This window comes from Poeciliopsis prolifica, unplaced genomic scaffold, assembly GCF_027474105.1.
Source record: "Poeciliopsis prolifica strain line A6 unplaced genomic scaffold, Auburn_PproV2 SCAFFOLD023, whole genome shotgun sequence".
In the NCBI taxonomy this organism is placed as follows: domain Eukaryota; kingdom Metazoa; phylum Chordata; class Actinopteri; order Cyprinodontiformes; family Poeciliidae; genus Poeciliopsis; species Poeciliopsis prolifica.
In genome coordinates this window covers 7,694,795-7,718,259 of record NW_026562398.1, presented here as the reverse complement: position 1 = coordinate 7,718,259, position 23,465 = coordinate 7,694,795, and the positions used below count along the sequence as shown (strand labels likewise).

The following is a 23,465-nucleotide window of genomic DNA, read 5'->3' as shown; positions in this document are numbered from 1 at the left end:
ATTAAACAAATCATTGCTCAAAAACAAGTCTTTGTATTTGCTGAGGTTACGTCTGTCTGATATTAAAATGTTTCTGATGATCTGAAACAGTGAAGCAATACTTTTTCACAGTTCTGCATTTGCATAAATGTCCCAAAGCAAACTACACCACACGCTGTTTTTACAATCATCCACAAGGTTGACTTCAGTTTGATGCTTTGATTCTAAGCGACTGAACTGGTGGAGTTCAATTAACTTTGTCTGGGTTTTTTGGCATGGTTGATTCATTCCAGAAGCCTAATTTTAAGGATGTGTGTTCATGTGTGTTTGACAGAGTGAAACCCAAACCGTCACCTTCAGATATCAGGAAGTTGGAGGAAGACAAAGAACAACCTTAGAGCTGCAAAGCCTCAAGTCGCTGGAAAATACTGAAACACCAATGAAGTTTAACATAAATAAACTACAATTAATGAGAAAATAATGAGAAAATGTATTTAATTCTCTGTTATGCAGCATAACTCATTTCAACAAAATGAACAGATTTCTGCTCACTGAAAGTGTGGATTTATGACTTAAATGCATTATTTTATTCCTCTATTTCTATCAATTTACTCTTCATTTTATTTTTATTTCATTCACTCTGTGATAAATATGAATAGTTTATGTAATAACAAAAATTAATCATGAATGAATAAGAGCAGAGAGAAGTATAAACTTATGTATAAAAACGTAGCTGTTTAGCTCAGAAGACGATTGCAGACATAAAATAAACAACAGTGCTATATTGTTTCAACTTTTTCACATTTCTTTTAAGTGAGAAAGACATTTAGATTGTTTTATCTCACAGTCATGCATTTAAAAAGATTATTCTGAATTAATCGTATCATCAAAAATCTGAGGGCCCTTCTGCAGGACCTCCTTGGCCCTCTTATGGATCGTGCCCCCCATGTTGAAGACCTCTGAGTTAGATCTGACGCAAATAAAAATGAGAGGATTTCGCTCAAACATTGATTCTGTACCAGAAAACTGATCTTAAGAAGCATTTAATGGCAAAGAATGTGAAAAGAAATCCAGGTTAAATTCAGCTTTGTGCCATGACATCTTGTTTTTGATTATCATTGAAGTGAAAGTCAATAAGGGGCTGCGCAGTGGTGCAGTTGGAAGGTCCTGGGTTCGATTCCCGGCCCGGGTCTTTCTGCATGGAGTATGCATGTTCTCCCTGTGCATGCGTGGGTTCTCTCCGGGTTCTCCGGCTTCCTCCCAGAACGTTAGCTGGAGATGGGCACCAGCACCTCCCGACCCCACTAGGGGTCACAAGGATGTTAGAAAATGGATGGATGGATGAAACTCAAATAAAAAAACAGAAATAACACAAATAGTAGCTGAGAAGTTGTGAAATTTCTCCCTTTGTCTCGTTATTCTGGCTCGATCAAGTCATTTTCTGCCAGCGAGTCAGAGGAGAAAATATGAGTTTGTTGTCTGAAAAAGCAAACGTAGGAGTTTTTTTTTTCTTCAACATCCTAAATTTCTGTGGGTGTAATATGAAGGTGGCATGAATTAATGAGTCTCCCAGGGAAGATACTTCCTTGTTGAGGCGTTTAGTGGCTCTATGAGCTCACACTTCCTCTTCCCCTTTGAACGTGACACCTTCCTTTTTCTGGCTTTGAGTTACAAATGTTTTAAAATTGCATAATGTCCAAACATGCGCATGTCTGCCTGAATCGGAGGAAGTATGCAGGAAGTTGTGGATCTCCAATGAGTAGGAGGAATGTTTTAGGAAAGCACAGCTTCCTTCTTGTGCTGGCATGTTGTTTATTCATTCATCAAATATTTTGATTTAAAAAGAAAAAGGGAGTTCCACAGCCCAGGTAAATTCAAACATTTCCTTTGTGAGTAAATATTTTTCCTCATCATCTAAAAAAGCACAGAGATTTTTTTTTCATTATAAAATATTTTATTTGTCATAAAAACTCATCAAATAAGCACCAAAACAAGCCAAATTGGGTTTCACAGATAACAAATAAATAAAATAAATAGAATGTGAATAAATACATCAGACAACAATTCCATAGGAAATACAATCTTCCATGCAAACCATGGAGGAACAGAAGTGAAAACACTGTTCTAGTCTGATTACCAGGATCAGTGTGATCATACAATCAGCAGCTGCAAACACTGACGTGCTCCAGCTTAGGAGCATCTGTGAGCGGATCCCTCTGAGTGCTGAGCCGGATCCCCTGCAGCAAACACCCTGGCGGTCAGGATGGAGAAGGAGAACAGCCTCTCCAGGGTGTATTGGCACACATACGCCTCTTTCCAGTGCTCAACGCGCTGGTGCTCGGCTTTCCTCTCAGGATGCTCCTTTTGGAGACACAAAACAATCAGACATACGTCGATATTTCTCCCATCTGGCCCCCGCAGCATCACAGGTTGTGGATGAAGCTTACCTTCTCATGCTTCCCTCCCAGCGACCTCACGCATTTCCCCATGTCTCTGTGCAGCTTCTTCAGCGCTGGAGTCACGATGCTGGTGAGCTCAGAGCAGCTTTCAAATGCAGAAATCCTCTCCACTGCAGAGGCATAGCTGTCCAGGACTCCGAAGATCGTCTCAACGCAAGGCTGAGAGAAACAGCGCGAAAATGCATCCTGTTATTATAGCCTAATGGTTCCCATCATAGCTGTGTTGTTTCTCCCTCTTTTGAGTACTTAATTAGTAATATTTAAATTACCGTAGACTTTTGCTTGAGGCTCGCAGGGTCGCACATGTCCTTCGACTCAAGCCAGGCGATGGAGTTGGAGTAACGTGCAAAATCAGTCGAGCCGTTTCGTGCCTGCAGAAGAGACACGCAATTAATAAATAGGAACAAATGCAAAAATCTCAGGAAAAATATTCAGAAGCATTAAAAAAAATAGGCTTTAATTCGTTAATTATTGATTTCAAGTTAAACAACAGTTATTTAAAGGAGCACTGACCTTCACTGAAGCGACTCTGGCATGTTGGTTCAGATCCTGGGAGCTTCTCCTGACTTCAGCGCAGGAGTCCAGATGCCCAGCAGGAGCTGCTGATGCTGCGATGAGAAACAGGAAAAGACCAGCGAGCGAGGCGAGGCAGCAAGACATGCTCAAGTTATAGTTTTCCCCCTGGCAGCAAGTGAAATGTTTGTTTTGGTGTCTGCTGAATGTGTTTGAATTTCATGTTTAAGTTGGCCCTCTTATACTGCTGGCCACTCCTCCGCAGTGGCCAGCCAGAGGTGTGGCCAGGCTGCTGGATTTTCCTCAGGTGAGTTAAACAAGAACACTGAGCGGCTCTGGTGGTAATAAAACTGGTTCATTTACAAATAAAGGTGAAAAAAAAATCCCCCCGACTTTTTAAAACTGAAGATGTGTCAGAGTCAATAAAACCATAAAAGAGAAATATTATCTATCTATCTATCTATCTATCTATCTATCTATCTATCTATCTATCTATCTATCTATCTATCTATCTATCTATCTATCTATCTATCTATCTATCTATCTATCTATCTATCTATCTATCTATCTATCTATCTATCTATCTATCTATCTATCTATCTATCTATCTATCTATCTATCTATCTATCTATCTATCTATCTATCTATCTATCTATCTATCTATCTATCTATCTATCTATCTATCTATCTATCTATCTATCTATCTATCTATCTATCTATCTAGTAAAAACTCTTCTCAAGTTCTGAGTAAATGATAAAAACATCAATTTATCATTTACTCAGATAAATGTGTAAATGATAACTCATTTATCATTTAAATGAGCCAAAATTTCAGCATTTCAAAGATCAAAATGAGAATAATTAATGTAAATAAAAATAACGATCAGACAAAAGAAACATTTCATTTCAAATCCTTCAACTTTAACATGAATTTCTGTGTTTGATGAATTTCTGGTTAGAAGAGGCTGAAGTCACTCACAGAGTATCATTCAAGTCAAAGAAGCGATACTTCAAAATAAAATTACTCAAGTAAAAGTGAAAAGGTAAATGTTTTCCAAAAAAGTTGCTGAAGTAAATGTATGTATGTCTCACTAATGAACTTCATTAATAAAAGCAGTTATCTCATCAGAGGAAGTGAGAATAACCTTTGGTTACCTTTTCAGATCATAACGAGCCGTGGATTTCTTTATCCACAAAGAAACTTCCCAGCTCTGCCCTCTTCTCTTCCACAGAAAACGTGTTGTTTTCTTTCTGCTGAGAAAGTGGATGATGAGGAAAGGAATCACACTTCCTTCATTTTTCCCGTGTGTGTGATGACGATGACTGGTGATGATCTGATCTGACTAATTAAGTGGACAAGTTCACTAAAAGTGTATGGGGGAAGACCTTATATGTCATCTGTTTGTTTGTTTGAAATCCTGTAATAGGTACAGAGGTTTCAGTGGTTTCGAACTTCTTTCAAGTCAAAAGACCAATGAATTATTTCATGAAGTTAAAAGAAAATTACAGCGCAGGTGGAATATATTGTTTTCCTGGGAAAATTTTTTAGTTCTTGTCCATTTTGCAAAGGGACAAAAATCTAGATCTTTAATTCCCTCTGCGGTCTGTATTTAAACCAAAAGTGACAAAAATGTGTTCAATAACAAAATATTTATAGATCAAAATGATCTGATAACATTTTTGTATATTAAATATAATATTACTAATGGAAACCTTTCATTGTGAAGAGGTTTTACTCCGATTTGCCTCATTTTAGATTGAATTATTTTTAACCCAATATTTATTCTTGTTCTTTTTATTTGCTTGAGTAATAAAACTAAACCAATGTGCAAATAAACAGGGAGCTCCGGTGTCTAAAATTAGCTGTAGATAAACATGTGTAGCAATCATTGGAGCATTGTTTGATTAATAATCGTCCTGACATCCAGGGAGGGTCAAACCTAGAGCCGCAGGAAATGGAAGTCTGGGATGATAATAATAATAGTAATAATAATAATAACAATAATAATAATAATAAACCTAATAATAAAAACTCAGATAATTGATCTGACTAATGTTTCAGAATTGAATAACATAGAGCATGGAAGAGAAATATAAATAGTATAACATCAGTTCATGATTTCCAACAAGTTGCTGTTTGAAGCTTTAAGACATTTGTGACGTCATTGCCACCATAAATTACGTCATAAACCGCCACCGATTGTGTGAGATTAAATTTCCTCATCATATTACTTTTCCACAAAGATGCTTGTGTGTTACCAACACCTGCCTGGCACCTGGTGTTTTTATTCGACCTAAGTAAACAAACCTTTCTGATACGGCTATAACGATTGCTCAGAAATGACCTGTGTACGTCTTATAAAAAAATAAAAATAAAAAACACACAAATGTGTGTTTTCTTTTGTGGCAGTGATCATTTTAGCTCTTACACATAGCCTACTCAGAGCTCAAATAGTGAAGGGGAAAAAATGTAATTAAAAAAGTAACTTTTAATGAACACTGCGATGATCAATCCAGAGATAAAAATAGAGAGATTAATCTGTCACCATTCTTCACTCTTCACTCAATCCATTAAATCTATTAAAATAGATTTTAAATCACTGTGAATCAGAGTTTGAAGACATTTATGTTGTAATTTTTACTTAGTTTTTATAATTTTATTGATTGATATATTTTTCTTTACTTTTTTTCAATTATATTGTAAGGAAATATAATAGGATTAAGTAAATATTTGTTCATTTAATATGAACAAATGTATAATATGAACAATATGTATAAATGTGTAAAATGTGTTTGTTTGTTTCTTTTGTTTTCCTTTCCTATTTTTCTTTATTTCTTCCTTTCTTCCTCTATATTATTATTATTATTATTATTATTATTATTATTATTATTATTATTATTATTGTAGTATGTATGTATGTATGTATGTATGTATGTATGTATGTATGTATGTATGTATGTATGTATGTATGTATGTATGTATGTATGTATGTATGTATGTATGTATGTATGTATGTATGTATGTATACATGTAGTTTCCTCCTGTCCTCCCTAACGTCTCTCCTTCCAGTCCAGTAGGTGGCGGTAATCCCGTTAACATCTCCCTGCCGTTCTGGAACAGGATGAACCGGAAGTTCTGCTGCTCTTGAACGCATCGCGGTTTGCTCCGGAAACGTTTCCGTGTTATTGTTGTTATGAGCAGTTAGCATGGGCAGCTACATGTCAAGAAGTTTCAATAAAAGGTTCGTAAAGGCTTTGTATTTGTATTTTTATGGATTTTATTTTAAAGATTCTTCCTAAGCATATTCGTAGTAAAGTTGTTTTTGGTCTAAATAATCTAATTTTTGCGCAACTGAATGCAAACCGATACTAATTTCAGTCCAACCAGCCATCCGCTAACTTTGCAGTTTTATTAATTAAGCGGCTTTTAGATTGATACATAATGTCTATTAGCTGTGGGCGGTGAAAGCCAAAGTCAAATTCCGTCTTTGAAAACACAATCTTCTCAAACTAGGGGGATTCTGATAATTTCTTTTTTAGATACTGGTGTATATAAAAGTTAAACTATAACCTGAAGGAGCAAAACTGCGTACAAATTCCTTAAATTTCAGCTTTTAGTAAGTAAAGATGTTGTTTGTGGGGCTGCACAGTGACACATGGTAGCACTGTTGTCTTTTGGAGCCCCTAAAACCTTAATATATCTATATAACAATAAAATACTTATAAAACAGTTACCAACCATTGAGCTTGTGTATTTTTAATATTGAAGAAAAAAAAATTGCAATGTTTGTATCCAATTAATCAATTAACCGTAAGAATAGTCAATTAATCGATGACAAAAGTAATTGTTAGTTGATAGATTTGTGAGTACATATTGACAAATGTGCTTAAGTCAAGCTTTGATTCTCCTTACAGGCTCCCGTAGCTCCTCCCATGATGAACTTTGAGGGTTTGGACCCTGGGATGGGTGACTACCCAGCCAGCCTTCATGGGACTCTGGAGGCCGGGTTGGAGCCTGCCATGGACCCGCACCTCAACCCGAGCTTGCTGCAGGGCGTGGAGCTGGACCCGGAGGGGCTGGCTGTGTCGGTCCCTGAGCCAGTGCACCTGATGGAGGGCGTGTTCTCTGAGCTCCACAGCGTAGTCTCAGAAGTTGGCATCCCGGTCACCGCAACTCATTTTGATCTCCAAGAGGAGATGCTCTGGATGGGAAACCATAGAGTGAGATCCTGAAGTACCTACTGCTTATTTTTATTACATTTATTATGTTTAATCGTCTTTCTTAATTTCTTCTCCACAGGGCCATGTCACGTCGTATTTTGGGCCAACAATGGGCCGCCATTCATCTTTCCAAGTCCATGCCACAGATGACATCCGACACATTCAGAGCTTGGAGACGGGGGTGTTGTTCCTCTCTAAGAACAACCTAAAATGCTACACTAGAGGAGGTCTTGTTATGTTCGATTACCCGTAAGTGACACAATAAATGTTTATTATACTGACAATAATACTTACTACAAACAGCTTGAGCTTTTCCTGTTTTTTCCATGCACCAACCACACACTTCAATGCTTTTTATTGGGATTTTATTTGATAGATTGTTTTTTATTATTGCTTATTTCTTTATTAAAGGATTCTCATTAGTCTCTACTACAGTAGAGACTATTTTTCCTGCAGTCCATACCACAAACATTACAAAAAAGATATACCTTAAAACACAAACAAAATAAAACACAAAATTAAAATCAACCGCCTCAATAACCTTAACATTTTACAAGCAGTGTAAAAGGAGATCATGAAATACTTTAAAACACACAAACAAAATTAAAACACAACTTTTCTAAGATAGTTAAAAATAATTCATTTTGAGTATAAAATTCAACCGTTACAGCAATTCAATATTATTTCATTATGTGTTGTAGATTTTAAGGTTCTTTTTAAAATGTACATGATTAATTACTAATCAGTTCAAATATTGCATCCAAGTAATTAGGATTGCAGCTGAATTTGCCACCATGTTGTGATTGAATACGACATGTTGCAGTGAAGTTTTTAAAATGAGCTGGCATGTTTTTCAGGATGGAGGAAGGAGCTGATATGCATAGTCTCCTGATGACGGATAACAACACTCTGCTCATGGGGGGATTACAGAACTATGTTGTGGAAGTTGATCTGAACACAGTTCAAGAAACTCAAAAGGTTGAAGCATTTTATGGAACTCATAATTAACTGCGAGAGAAGTTTGAACTCATTTTATTGTCTATGTACTGTTTGTGTTTATTAGTTCACAGTTGAGATACCTGGAGTTGCAATAATGCGTCAAACGAGTCGTTTCTTCTTCTGTGGCCACACATCTGGCAAGGTGAGGAATCCTCCAGGAGGCCGGTTTTTAAAAACATTAGAGCTGCAACTAACATTTATTTTAGGAAATTACTATTTTATTGACTATTCTGATGGTTAAATGATTAATTAAATAAGTAAATTGATATATTTTGACAATTTTTTATTGAAGCCTTTTTATTCAAAATTAGAAATGCATTAAAATATGCAAATAAACAAAAAAATTCAATACATTTTTAAGTAAGAAAATATACATTTCATTGTCTAAAATGCAATAACAGCATTACTCTAGTGAACAACGCTTGATCAAATACAACAAAGTTAAAAATATACTTCCAACATTAACATGTGGAAGTGTTGTATTTCACTTAACATCAATGCAGTGCATGGCTGATCTGTTGATTATCTTTTAGACTAACTGATTAATAATTATATATCAAATGGTGCTTAATAGGAAATTCTTCTGAGAATTTGAACCAGGCGAAGCAAAAATGTTGTCACTTGAGGAATTATGGGAAAAAAAATATTCACAAATATTCACAAACAAAAGAATGTAAAAATCTTGAATGTAAAATATATACTTATATAACTTTTACTGTTCTGGCTTAATTTCTAAGTGTGTTGTTCTGTATATGCCAGATAATGATTAATTGATTACTGAATTAGGTGACTATTATCTAAATAATTTGATTAATTGTTTCATCCCTAAAAAGGATGCTTTGGTGCATTTTTGTTTCTTACATTTGCAAACTTCTTGCCACAGGTCACCCTTCGCGATCTTCGCACCTTTAAGACAGAGAATGAGTTTGACGCATTTTCCGGCAGCCTGTCGGACTTTGACGTTCACGGAAACCTCCTGGCTGCGTGCGGCTTCTCCAGCCGAGGCCTGAACGGGTTGGCCTGCGACCGTTTCTTGATGGTCTACGACCTCCGCATGATGCGAGCTGTTACTCCGCTTCAGGTCCACGTGGATCCCCTCTTCCTGCGCTTCATTCCCACCTACACATCCCGCCTGGTCATCATCTCACAGACAGGTATTCCACCCACAAACTGAAGCTGTTGTTAAACTCCTTCATCCGTTTTCCAGGGTTTGTACAGGTCCTTGAAATCCTTGGAAATGCTTGAATTCCAATGAGGTGTTTTCAATGTTTGGAATGAGCTTGATTTCTGAAGAAAGTCCTTAAAAGTGCTTGAGATTCAAACTACACAGTTTGAATGTAATTGATTAAAAGAATAAAATTAAAAAACATTTATTTTCATACAGGGAATGAAAGACAAGTTTTATCTTCATTTTTGAATTTAAATTAGAGTATATTTTTCTTAGTTACAATGACCAAAATCATTTCAATTAAATAATAATTATTATAATGAATCATAAAAATTATAAATTATAATTAATGTAATCATATCTAAAATTGTAATTTATTATTATTAGTAGTAATAATAATAATAAAAACTATTTAGAATTTATTTATTATTTAGAAATTGCTAAATGCCTCAAAACACAGTCAGGACATTTTTTATAACATTTTTTGTTGTGTTTATATATTTAATTTGTTTAGATTGTTTCACTGTAACAATATTCATAATTTCTTCATGTCTTAATGATATGTGTAATTGAATTGAAGGTTGGCTTATCTTATAAATTATGGAAATGGCTTGATTTTTTTAATTTTTCTTAAATTGTTGTTCACGTTTCACCTCTTGTAGAATGTAAAATATTCCCACAAAACAGAATTTAAATGTCATAGAATATTGCATTAAACTGTAATTTTTAATTCATTTACATAGTTTTAATCTCCAGTCTGGTGCTGGAAAAGTTTGAAACTCACCTTCAAAATTCTTGAAAACTTCTTGAATTTCATTGCGGCAAAAGTTTATTTTGATCGTCCAGCCGTCCTGTTGAGTGTTCAAGTTGTCCACTTACTGATTCTTTCTCCAGGTCAGTGTCAGTTCTGTGAGCCCACTGGTCTCGCCAACGTGGCGGACATTTTCCACGTCAACACTGTCGGTCAGCTGCTCATGAGCTTCGACGTTTCGTCGAGCAAACAAGCCTTGGCCTTTGGGGACTCGGGTGGGTGTGTGCACCTGTGGTCTGACGTCCCAGAGGTCTCCTTCAATGACTACTCCCGGGAAACAGACTTTCCTCTGCCTTGTCTGGTGGACACGCTGCCTCAGCTGGACTGGAATCATGACCTCCTGCCCCTTTCTCTCATCCCAATGCCGCTAACCAGCACCGAACCGCTGCTGTCAGACTGGCCAACTCCTCTATCTACACCACGTCCCAGGTAAGATCTGATCACAGGCAACAGCTGCTGTCGCATTTCCACTAAGATCTGAGATTTAAGGTTTGCAGATGAAATCAGCTGAAATGTGTGTCTCACTGCAAAAATATTAAATCTTACCAAGTATGTTTGTTTCTAGTGTATTTTAGTATGCTTGAAATAAAACTTAAAAGTAACTTTTCAGCCATATTGATTAAAAAGTACTAATTTCAGTGGCAGATTATTTCACATTTCAAATTCAACATTCACAAAGTCTTTCTCAAGATGTGCAACAGGAACCAAGGAAACTGGGGCATTGTGCCACAGAAACCAAAGGGAAGTGGGAAAGAACTAGCAGAAATCACAAGCAGATTGTGTTTTTTTTATTATTTACTGGTCAGCTGAATATTAAGAAAAATGTAACATTATCAGTTTTACATGTTTGTGAAATCATACAAAGGAACCAAAACAAAAACTGTAACTGGATCCTGACTTCATAATATTACGTAAATGTGGAACTGATGCTTGAGTTTTATTGTTATGTTGCAAGTGGCATTGTTTACAGTTTATCTTTCAATTTTACATAAACAAAAAGGAGGAACAACACAGATTTGGGGGGGAAATGGCTGAGATTTTAGCAACGGTGTGCGTAATGCAGACGTCATAACGGTGGTTTTAGTCATGGTAAAACATCTGAAAACACGTTTCTCTCCACAGACGAGCTCCTCTGGTCGACCCAGAAATCCTGCGCACCATGAAAACCGTTGGTTTCATCGGTTATGCACCAAATCCTCGTACACGCCCTCGAAACCAGGCAGGAGAAAATTACCTTCAATTCTCCTCTCGAGTTCAAAATTATTCCTGTTTTATTAGGTTTCTATTTGATGGAATCAGCAGTGACACAAATTTTAACAACTCTAAGAAATCCCTAATAAATAAGTAAAAGAATAAAATGTATACTGCACTTTTTAAAATTAATTGCCGCATTTAGAAACTTCTAATTAATAATCCACGACTTAAATTTAAAAACAAAAATGAAAATATTTAGTCTATTTTTTGGCACTAAAACCTGTATTTGTCTTTTCCAAATTAAATAAAATAATCAAAGTAGTAAGAGGCACATCAGTGTTTATCAAGGCTTTCTACACTAGTGCATAAAACAATATAATTTATTTAAAGGAATTTTAATTTGTTTACCAGGATTAAAGATTATTAGGCGTCCCAACAAGTGTAAATAAATAAATCAGGACTGCAGGTAACAATTATTTTAGTAATCAATTATTCTATCAATTAATTAATTTATTAATTAGTTAATTGGCCTTCACCACCATTTAAAATAAAAGAAAAATAGTAATAATTTTTAATTTTGGGGAAATTGCTGCAATTGAAATTAAGTATGTTTTAGCTTCTGTATTTATAGTCATATTATGTTTTTACTGCCAGTTTTATTATTGTATTGTTTTTTTAAATCAAGCTTGATTTTATTTCTTATTTTATGTTTGATCTATAAAGTTGCGTTTATTGTGAAGGTGAAATCAATATTTATATGGTATTTTTACATAGCACTTTTAAAAATTTATGTGCTACATAAGTAAACTTTGACTTCACTAATCAGACAAAAAATTGGCAAATTTTTTCAGATTTTATGTTTAACTACTTAGATCCTGTTTTTTATTTTATTAGAAATACATTAAAAGATACAAATGAACAAAATTAATTTCCTTTTAAAAGAAAAAAATAAATATTTTGTTGCCTAAATTGCAATGAAATATAATCGATTTCTAAATTAGCTGACAGTTACTTCAACAATTGAAGATTATACATGAACATTCGGCTGTTGTTTTAATATTTTGTTTTAATATTTTTGTAATGTAACGTGTCGATTTCAGGTTCCGTATAAGATTAAAGACGTGGAGCTCGATTACGACAACTACAACCAGGTTCCGGAGTCGCCCATCGGACGTGATGAAGAGCCGCACCTCTGCATGGTGCCCAAGAAGTACAGGAAGGTGGGAGAAGCTGAACGAGTCTCTGTTCGTTTGGAGAAAACTTCTTCTCAACGTTTCTTATGCTCCAGGTCACCATCAAATACTCCAAACTGGGGCTGGAGGACTTTGACTTCAAACATTACAACAGAACTTTGTTTGCGGGTCTCGAGCCTCACATCCCCAACGCCTACTGCAACTGCATGATCCAGGTGAATGACTGTATGATTCCGGTCCAGGTTTTGTGTGGAGTCGTGGTTTTAACGCTGCTGCTGCTGCTGCTGCTGCTGCTCTTTGTTTTGGTGCTTTAGGTGTTGTATTTCCTGGAGCCGATCAGGTGTCTGGTGCAGAACCATTTGTGTCAGAAGGAGTTCTGTTTGGCCTGTGAGCTGGGTTTCCTCTTCCATATGCTGGATTTGTCACGAGGAGATCCGTGTCAGGTTCGTTTTTACTCAAGTCCCAAAGTTTAGGAAATGTCAGGCAGGAAAAGTATTTACAGTTCTGAATGAGTTAGAAAAAAGAAAATTAGTTTTTATTTCCAGATGTGGAAACTTCAGTTTAGTCCTCTTTCCATCATGTTTCCTTTCTTTTTTATTTTTGTTTTCTTCTCTCACTTCTGCCTTGTCCTTTATCTGCTCAGCTTGTTTTGTTTCCAACCTTCCTTTCTCCCTCATCCTTCCTTGTTGCCAGTCCATCCATCTTTTCTTCCTTCGATTGCATTTTTGCTTCCTTCTCATCCTTCATTACCCATTTCCTTTTCCGTCCACCCACCGATTCATCCTTCTTTCCTTTTATTTTTATTTCCTTATATCCTTCCTCCCTCATTTTTTTCCCCTCCCATGCATCCACCCTTCTGTTTTGTTTCCATCCTCTTTTGTTTCCTTGCCATCCTTCCGTCCTCACTTCCTTTCCCCTTTTATACATCCTTCATTGCTTTTTTGTTTCCTTATCATGCTTCCTTCTTCACTTTCTTTCCAGTTCCATCAATCCATCCTCCTTTGTTTCCTCATCATCCATTTATTTATCTTTCTTTCCTGTTTCTTTATCATCCTTCTTCCTTTTTTGTTTTCTTATTATACTTCCTTCCTCACTTCCTTTACGCTTCCATCCATCCTTCCTTTGTTACATTCCTTTTTTGTTTCCTTATGATCTTTCCTCTAGTTTTTGCTGAAGGTTATTTACTCTGACCACTGTAGGAGTATCTGCTCTAATTTCATTGTTCTATTTTATATTCAATGGACAAAAAAGTTTAACTTCAGTCTGAAAAACTTGTAAAATGTGTTGAAAATCTTTCCTTCAGTGACATTTATTAAAATAATCCCACTCTGCTGCCGCAGGTTTCCTAACCCTCCTTGTTTTCAGGCCAGTAACTTCCTCCGAGCGTTTCGCACCATCCCTGAAGCCTCGGCTCTCGGTCTCATCCTCGCCGACTCTGATGAGCAAACTGGGAAAGCCAAACTGGGACGCCTGATCCAGAGCTGGAATCGCTTCATCCTCACCCAGCTTCACCAGGAGACTCAGGAGCAGGAAGGCCCGCAGGCCTACCGGGGGGCCAGCAGCAGGTCAGAGGTCAATGTCTACCTCCAGGTGGTTCTGCTGTGATCCAAACAGGAAAAGAATAAATGTTTTTGTTTTTTAAGCTCTCTGGGCTCCTCCGCTGAGTCGGCCATCGGGAAGCTGTTTGGCTGTGAGGTGGAGAACAGCAGCCTGTGCCGCTGTGGGAAGGAAACGGTGCGAACCTCGCTCACCCTGCTCTTCACCATGCATTACCCAGAGCAGAACTCCCAGGGTGAGTTTCCCACATCCATCAGCATCAGCCAGGGACACAAGTTATCAACGAGTTCATTGACCGTATCTAACAATTAATTGATGAGCGGCCATTTTCTCGTGTATGACCATCTTTCCATAACCATAAATTTCTCATAATACACTGAATTAGACAAAAAATACATTTAAATTTTAGCACTAATTTGTGTGTGCTTTGTTAAATATTGGCTGAATAAACAGAAAATTTAGACATTTATATAAAACATAACAAAACAGCAACCTCTTAAGTTGCTGGATAGAAAAATAAAAGATGAAAAAGAACAAAATATGTGAAACACTAAATTCCGCATAAATAGAGAGATATTCCTAAAGAAATTCGGCTCTTTAAAGAACTCCAAGAAATGCATTTACTCATGACTAACGTTGGGTGGTAACTATTTACACTTATTAATGTTTAGGACGTTGTACTTTTTACTTTCAGTATGAAGTATTACTATTAATACTTGAGTAAAATTTCTGGATTCTCTTCACTCTGAGTAAATTTACTTTGTTCTAACCAACAATTCAGGAGACACACACCTGCGGTTTTTGTTGAAGCTTTATTATATCAAAAGAAATTAATTTGGAGAAATGTTTTTTATTTCACAATTGTTATGTAAATTATTTTAACTTAGATTTTTAAAAGACCAAAATTATCTAATTATATTTTAGTCCTTGTGATGCCATTTTTAATTATTGAATGGCCGTTTTACCCAATACTTTTTTACTCGTACCTCAGTGATTTCTTGCACCGCTTTTCTCACTGGACTGTTTTTGACCACTCTACCCACCTCAGCAAAAAGCAAATGATAAAACTAGTCATCATTTTTCTGCGCTGCGTCATCCGCTTACATTTTATCTCGCCTTCGTAGCGTTAGCACGTCAAAAACGTTTGTTTGAGTTCGGCTGAATGAGCGCCATTAAGTTGATCATTTATGGAGATTGTGTGTTTGCATTTCAAAACAGAATGACATAAAGTGCGTTTTGTGCATCAAACTCCGTTTGGCGCCATCTTTCGTCCTGCCTCTGCTTAAAATGACCAGCGGCGCCCTCTGGTGGACTTAAAGAAGGTCTAATCGGACGTCATTAGTTAATACATTGGAACTCGTTTCGACGTAATAAACTATTTATGGACAGTTAAGCTTAAATTGATTAATTTTTTGCATCCCTAGTGTCAGAATTTTTCTTTATGTAGCGAGAGCAGGCAAGGAGTCTTAATTTCATTGTGATTTTGTAGATAAAACAATAAAGGAGTATGACTTTGCTGAGATTCTGAAGAGAAGCATCTGTTTGGAGCAAAACACTCAAGCATGGTGTGAGAACTGTGAGAAGTACCAGCCCACAGTGAGTCAAATCTCAGTACATTAAATGAACTTGCGTTTATAGTCGACTCTGTGGCGTTACGATGTTTTTGTTCTGCTTTGCAGGTTCAAACACGCAACATAAGGTGTCTGCCGGATGTCCTGGTCATAAACTGTGAAGTAAACAGTGCTAAAGAGGCCGAGTTCTGGAAAGTTCAGGCAGAGGTGAACAAATCTTAGCTTGTTTTTCTTTGTGATTCATCAGGGAGTTTTATTTAAACTTACATAATGGGGATTTTTTTTGTTTACAGTGTGCGTACAATAAGGCCATGCAGAAACAGCCTGCAAAGCGGACTGAGCCGCCACCCATGCCTACAGAGTGGTGCTTAGAGTATGACACCTTTGGTTGCTCTTTTTGTTTTTCTCTTACAATAACTTACTGGAGGGAATGTTCAGACTTTATAACAGCAAAAACAAACCAAAAAGATAAATAAAATCATTTTTTAGCAAGTCTAATTGTAAACCTAGTTGAGCTGTTGCACCTGAAAACAAGATCCCAATTTAATTTAATTTCCCTTTGGGATCAATAAAGTATTTTTGACTTTGAATTGAATTGCAATAAAAGAGCTGTTAGCTGAAACAAGGTGAGTTATAGTAATGGTACATGAAGTGTATTGAAAAGAAAGTTTTAAAATGAAAACATCAACGTATCAGTTTGGTTTTAAAAATCTAAAAAAACAGCAAAAGAAATGGACTGAAACAGCCAAACTGCAAGAAATCAAATGCGATTCAGATCAAAAATACTAGAACTGGAACCAGCATTAACACCAAAACCAGAGGTTTGTAATCCACATTTACCGTTAGTCCAGCTTAGCCGCGAATATTAGATTAACTTTAAAAAACTTTAAATGTTTGATAAATTTGTTGTCATTTTTACAGAACCCCAATTTATTTTTATTTTTAGGTTTTTAAATTACAGGTAAACACAAAACCTTTGCAGAAAAGAAGAAGGGATGATGAAATTTATGGAACATGAACATTTTGTTGAACTTTATTAAAACATATTGTAATAAAAAACAAACAAAAAAAAAAGAGCAGTTGCAAAGTATATTTACCTGTTGAAAAGAGTAAATGACATAATTCCAACAAAAGTACATCTACAACAATATCTTTATTTTTATTGCCATTTGTCATAAAAATTCATTCATTGCTTAAATCAGCGTTTGTTTTATAGTTACCAGTTACTGCCTGGCTGCTAGCAAGGAGACTCAACTCTGTTTGGATCAGTTTGGATCAGTGTTTCACTCATTCTGGGTTCCCGTGTTTGCGCAGCGGGGAGGAGATCTGCAACACGGAGGGTTTCACCTTTGACACCTGGGCCGAGGATCTGCGGCACGTCTGGATCCCCGCCACCCTCAAGATGTCCATCAGCAAGAGCCAAGGGCTGGAGATCGTCAGCTGGTCCGAAGGAGACGAAGTGAGGGTAGAAACGATTTCTGGTGCGGCGTTCAGTTTTCTGTGGCGGCTCAAAGTCTTTATGACGTCTGTGGGCAGATCAGCGCTGCTGAGGAGGCGGACGGGGTTTCCCTGTACGACCTTGTGGTCACCGTGCCGCACATCCAGGACGCTCGCACCGGCGGAAACCTGGTCGCACACATCAAAGTGGGCGAGACGTACCATCAAAGAAAAGAGGTAAACTAAAACATAAAAAAAAGAAGTTACACAGTGCCTTTTAAAGATAAGCACACATATTTTAACAGAATATAATCAAAAACAGATGAGTTTTATTTGATTATGTGACAACTAACAATTATTTTAGTGACCAGTTATTCTGACAATTAATCAATGAGTCAAATAAGAAAATTAGCATAGTCTGCTATGCCACTTAACCACTTAAGCTTTTTTTATACAATATTAGGAATGCATTTAAACAATTTAATCAAGAATTTAAGACTTTTTAATACCATTATGAATGGCATTTAAGACCTTCATCATGAGAAAAAAGTACATACAAAATTAGACACACCAAAGCAAATTTAAGGCCAACTTACATATTTTGAAATGTATTTAAGGCATTTTAAGGCCTTAATTTTAGATATGTGCAATTAAAACTTTTTAAGGATGTCTTAATTTCTTTTTTAAATATTGCAAATTGTATTGCCTAAAATAAAAAAGACCAAATAAAAAAAAATTATGGAGTCCAATGAACAAAGAAAGAAACTAAAAAAAGAAAACGTTCTGGTTTTAAATGATGTTTGTATTTCAGGGAGTCACACACCAGCAGTGGTACCTCTTTAATGATTTTCTTATCGAACCCATTGATAAGGTAGGAACTTTACCACTTGTTTAGTTTGTTATGCATCTTGTTTGCTGTCACAGTAAATGTTCTGTGTTTTTGTCGACTAAAGACTGAAGCTGCTCAGTTTGACGTCAGCTGGAAAGTTCCAGCCATCCTCTACTACGCCAAGAGGAACTACCACTCCAGATACGACCTCCGCAGTAAGTCGACCGTCTGATCTGAGCAGTTATGTCGACCTTACAGTGGTTCAGATCCGATCACCGTTTGGTTTCCAGTCAAAAATCCCATCGATGCCAGCGTCCTGCTGACGGAGGCGTCGCTGGCTCGGAAACAGAGGAAGAGTCACGCCACCTTCATCCCCCTCATGGTCAGCGAGATGCCGCAGGCGGGAGACCTGGTGGGGCTGGACGCCGAGTTCGTTACGCTCAACCAGGTGGGATGGATGGACGGATGAACTTTTTAATCCTTTCGGCATAAAACTAAACATTATCCACTAATATTTTCTTCTTTAGAGAGAAATGCTAGAATATACCTTCATAAATGAACTGAAGGATCTGACTTTGTCTGCAGGAAGAGGCAGAGCTGCGGAGTGACGGCACCAAGTCCACCATCAAACCCAGTCAGATGTCTGTAGCCAGGATCACCTGTGTGAGGGGCCAGGGGCCCAATGAGGGGGTCCCTTTCATCGACGATTACATCTCCACTCAGGAGCAGGTGGACAACACCCTCATTCCTCCGTCTGCATGTATATGTTTCCTATTAGTGCGGCTGACAACTGAATATTTCAGCAAAATATTTTACAAGGAACTGCTATTTGGAAAAAAGTCAATATCAGCCAATGACAAATTCAAGATGGCCGCCATTCTCTTCAAGGAAAATTTATTCTAAATGGGCCAATATTTATCACTGTGTGGTGATGACATTTTTCAAAATGGCCACCATGGTTGTAATGGAGAATATATGTTAGCACTAAAATCGATAGTAGCTAATTTGGGCACAGCTAACCAAAAGAATTAGGTTCACCAACCACTAATCAGCTGATCATGAATCTTAGCTTTGCTAATGATAAGCTGATAAATTCAAAAACATTAGTGAAACCTAAAGCCAAATATTAGCAGATGCTAATGCTAACCCACTGAAGACATAATAATATGAGCGAAAGCTAATGCCACACTGCTAAACACATAAAAAATTAGCAGAAGCTAAAGCTAACTATTTAGGCGACTGTCTCACACATCTTAATCTACTTCCAGTTGATGACTAGTCTAAAACTTGCAACGTCCTCAGTTTTGGCGGCCATCTTGAGAAATGGCCTTCATCCTGAAATTCAAGTGGCTGATGGGGAAATATAAAAAAACAAATTTATGATCTGAGGAGTGAATATTTTTACTTTCATGCTTGTGTCTGCACTTTAAATATTTTTCCAGTAATGTGCAGGACTATGTTGCTTTGGTCTGGTCCATCACTGAAATAAAATATTAATATTTCTTGTCAATTACATGCATTGAAACTGAAAATTCCCATATTATTTGGTCTGTAAATGCATCAAATAAGCTGCTGAATTCAAAACTACTTCCTGCGTTAAGTGAACTGCAGCACATTTTGTTTTCTATGCTTGTTGCATTCAGTCGTAGAACAGAAAACACGGAGAAGCTAGTTTTAAGGTGTCGTCTTTTTCTTTAGGTGGTCGACTATTTGACGCAGTACTCCGGCATCAAACCAGGAGATCTGGATGCTAAAATTTCCTCCAAACATTTGACCACACTGAAGTCCACATACCTGAAGCTTCGCTTCCTCATCGACACCGGCGTCCGCTTCGTCGGCCATGGTTTGCAGAAAGACTTTCGGGTCATTAATCTCCTGGTAGGTTGAGGAATTTAATTATATCAAGATTCAGTAATGTAGTGTTAAAACCTTTTATTATGTAAACTCTGAATATTTGGTTGTCTTTCAGGTCCCCAAGGATCAAGTCATCGACACAGTCTATCTTTTCCATTTGCCCCGGAAGAGAATGATTTCTTTAAGATTCCTCGCTTGGTATTATTTAGGTGAGACGATGCAGCATTTACAAACGCCACAGAGCCGATGTGACAGACATAAACATTTAATCTGATACTAAATTATCCGACTGCCATGTTGAAAACTGCCTGAAGAAAATGGTTTCATGTTGGAGGGAAACAAAGATCTGTACTAAATTTAGTACTGTGATTATTTTCATATACTAACAACATTGTTGAATGTTTGGATTTCGATTTACACAGAGGTTGACACAGAATTAAAATTCAGCTTAAAGTCAAAATCTGAGGGAAAATAAAGTCGGAATTCTGAGATCAAAGTCTCTGAGAAAAAAGTGGAAAAAATCTGAATTCTAAGATTAAAATCAGAAACGTGAAATTAAATTCAAAATTCTTAGATCAAAAGATCAAAATCTGAAAAGTGGAAACTGATACATAAGTAAAACCTCTGAGATTAAAGTAAAAATTTTGAGATTAAATAGTCGAAATTTTGAGATTAAAAAGTCAAAATTTTGAGATTATGTCAGAATTGTGTGAAGAAAAACTGAATTATTTTCTTCAGAGTGGTTTATCCTCTTCTGCAGATAAGTGTGCTATATAACAGACCAAAAAATATTTTATTTTTCCAGTGAATTGCACCTGCTCCTCCATCTCAGCCACCGTCTATTCATTTCTGGAATATCCAAACTGGAAATGAATGATGGGAAAAATCTGGAATGCTGGAGTGGGAATTGTGAAAACCGGTCGTTCCAGATTGTTGTCTTTGTTGTGCCGCCAGATCTCAACATCCAGGGGGAAACCCACGACAGCATAGAGGACGCACGCACCGCCCTGCAGCTCTACAGGAAGTACCTGGAGCTCAGCCGCGGAGGTGGGAGCGACGAAGTAAGGAAGGTCCTGAAGGGACTCTACGAAAAAGGCCGCCAGCTGGACTGGAAAGTCCCGGATTCGGATACTGGAGACGGTAAAGGTAGAACAAAATGGTACCAGAGAGAGATGAGCAGCTTATAAAGAAAATTCTCTGAACTCAGTGTCTGCTACCTTCAAAAGGCGCTGCTGTGTTTCCCTCAGTGATGGGGCTGTGATCTGACCTCTGACCTTACTGCCACACTGGATCCGCTGCCACCAATCCACCAATCCTCGTTTTATACTTTTCTTTTTGCATTATGTTGAGCAATATTGAATGTTTGTACAGTTCATTTCAACTGGAGAAGCTTCATTATTGAATCAGTGACCAAACCGTTTCACTTGTTTTGTTTTGTACTTCAAAATAAAAGTGCTAAGTTAAATAATTGAATTCCTAGTAGTATTTTTTTCCATGTTTTTGTTTAGATTTTAGTGCAAATATCACTAGAAATAAGACAAAACTAACAACTCTTCAGCAAGATATATACGCTGAAGTCAATAATTCCTTAATATTGATTTTAAAAAGCACTAGATTATTTCACCTGTAGCAAGGTAAACATTTCTCCCAATAGTTAATTTTTTTCACATTTCCTAAAACTAATTTCATGACATTTAGTTTTAACAAATATGTAAAATAAAAACCAACAACTTTAAAGACCAAATTGTCAAAGAAAAAGAGGCAAAAATAAACTTTTAATAAATATTGTTTAAGCTTATAAACTAGAATTAGAAAGTATTTTTCCCAGCCAACTTCATTTACTCAGTGGAGACGCCTGACAGTTTGGTTGGGAAATCCTGATAAGGCAGGAAGTTGGCAGACTTGCTGCTCCACTTTCTAGTTCTGTACAACACCGCCATCTGCTGGCTGGATGTGGGATTGCTCGTCTTTCAGAACTTGAGCTTCTCCACTTTCTTTAGAGCAAACAAACTTATTTTGGGCCAGAAACACTTAATTTTTCTAGGCATTACAAAAAAGCTAATTTAAGATTCTGATGGCCCAGTTTTATGATGCCTTATTAGGGCTACGCTAAGAAAATGAGAATAAACTCAAACAGTATGAAAACAATAGGCCTAATAATGAGTTGAGAATAAATGAAGTCGTAATTATGACTCCTCTGGTACTGACTTTATTCTTGTATTATTTTGACCTGTAATATAAATATTCTCATAATGCTTTGACTATTTAATGAATCGTCTTTCTTTCTTTTTTTTAAGCTTTGCTCTCGTGAGATTTAAATTTACTAGTAGATTTGCGATGTAATCTAACAAATTGTAAGGTTACAAAAAAATGGCCTTTAAAAACAAGAACTGACTGATTTGAACTTTGACTTTATTCTGCATCTTTATTCACATGGTAAAAAAAAAAAAACAGTACAATCCCCCCCTTATATTCGATTTAATGTGTGCATTTTTACCTCTTAATAAATTAATCATTTGAGGTTTTTTTCCATACTTACAAAGGTCACCCTTGCTTGTTTTGTTTTGCCATTGTGTCAAATACAAAACTCCAGGATACACATTTGGTATTGCAAACAGTTTTATTTGTAGTAAATGAAAAATGTGCCATTCAGTGAGAGGGAGAGAGACGGGGCTGGACTGTCGGGGACGGTCGATGTCTTTGGTCCGTACTGTGGTGAAGGAGAAAATATCGGAGGGAGAGGAAGGGACAAGAAAAGGCACTTGAGTTTACAGTTGGAAGAATGAGCAAACCGGATGTTTCTGACTTCAAATATGCCTAGTATGAATATCACATACAAAATGCCCGGTGTGAGCACAGAATCATATAGCTACATACATGTATGTACAGGAAAGAATCAGAACGAAAGCAGGGTCGGAGGACGAAGCAAAAAAAAAAAGAAAATTAATTAAACTCATCCGCTGTAGATGTTTTTTCTTTTTTTGTCATATCTGTAGCAAAAACCCCAAATGTTTCTGCAGCCTGGAATGTAAAAACGCAACATGTGGAGGAGGGAGAGAATCCAGCGTTTCTCACATCAGAGGATTTGTGTTCGATGTGTCCTGCAGTTTGGGTCGGTACACAGTGCGGCCCGTTCTCAGGCAAAGAGCTGAGGAGGAGCGGGTGAGGAAGGTTGTAGCACTTGGTACAACTTCAGTAAATATGCATCTTATGTGATAAAAAAAAAAAAAAAGAAACCTGGATGAGTTTTTTTTTTTACTCCATGCAAAAAACAAAACTAAACAAAAAGTAGTACCTCCCTACTTTTGTGATAATTTTCATGATTTTTTTAGTCTGCTCAGAGTTGCAGGTAAAGCTGCATCAGCTCCGGCGGACAAATACAGTGAGTTTTAAGCTCTAAATCGAAACAATTTGAGCACAAACTGCAACATCTGAGCGTCAGAGGATCACATCCAGAACCCTCCAGTTAGCTACACTATCATAAGCTAACTGGCTGCTCACAATACCATCATATATGCTCTAAAATCTTATGAGAAAGCCAACAATCATTCTCCCCAAAATAACAAAAAAACTACTTTCAGTCAAGCCTAATCACCATTTATTCATCCCCATTTCTATTTTCTCCACAATAATCACTAATTCAACTCGTAAAGTACATAAGTTTTACCTTAAACTCCAAA

General features: G+C 36.8%; 1 protein-coding gene across 2 annotated transcripts; it reads left to right on the top strand.

The window, feature by feature from the left end:
* The first annotated feature begins 6,104 nt into the window (after positions 1 to 6,104).
* pan2 (poly(A) specific ribonuclease subunit PAN2) lies at positions 6,105 to 21,258 on the top strand. Of its 2 annotated transcripts, none has more exons than XM_055046356.1 (26): positions 6,105 to 6,193; positions 6,867 to 7,172; positions 7,252 to 7,421; positions 8,030 to 8,150; positions 8,236 to 8,313; positions 9,055 to 9,325; positions 10,234 to 10,579; positions 11,273 to 11,369; positions 12,445 to 12,564; positions 12,633 to 12,752; positions 12,852 to 12,980; positions 13,903 to 14,102; positions 14,181 to 14,329; positions 15,584 to 15,690; positions 15,774 to 15,872; positions 15,959 to 16,038; positions 16,980 to 17,124; positions 17,202 to 17,339; positions 17,914 to 17,973; positions 18,056 to 18,146; positions 18,222 to 18,379; positions 18,517 to 18,660; positions 19,630 to 19,809; positions 19,901 to 19,994; positions 20,740 to 20,925; positions 21,012 to 21,258. In XM_055046356.1, the coding sequence occupies exons 2-26, from the start codon at positions 6,885 to 6,887 to the stop codon at positions 21,044 to 21,046; spliced, it is 3,606 nt and encodes a 1,201-aa protein (XP_054902331.1). In that variant the 5' UTR covers positions 6,105 to 6,193; positions 6,867 to 6,884; the 3' UTR covers positions 21,047 to 21,258. The 2 variants fall into 2 exon arrangements, with proteins under 2 accessions (XP_054902331.1, XP_054902330.1); XM_055046355.1 differs by having other exon boundaries at positions 20,740 to 20,931.
* Positions 21,259 to 23,465: the final 2,207 nt, after the last annotated feature.

What these genes read in the sequence shown, in the direction of transcription:
- pan2 (XM_055046355.1), top strand. Translation starts at nt 6,885, where the DNA reads ATGATGAACTTTGAGGGTTTGGACCCTGGGATGGGTGACTACCCAGCC. An exon ending in TGCCCAAGAAGTACAGGAAG is followed by an intron (nt 12,565 to 12,632) that starts GTGGGAGAAGCT and finishes CTTATGCTCCAG; the next exon opens with GTCACCATCAAATACTCCAA. An exon ending in TTATCGAACCCATTGATAAG is followed by an intron (nt 17,974 to 18,055) that starts GTAGGAACTTTA and finishes TGTCGACTAAAG; the next exon opens with ACTGAAGCTGCTCAGTTTGA.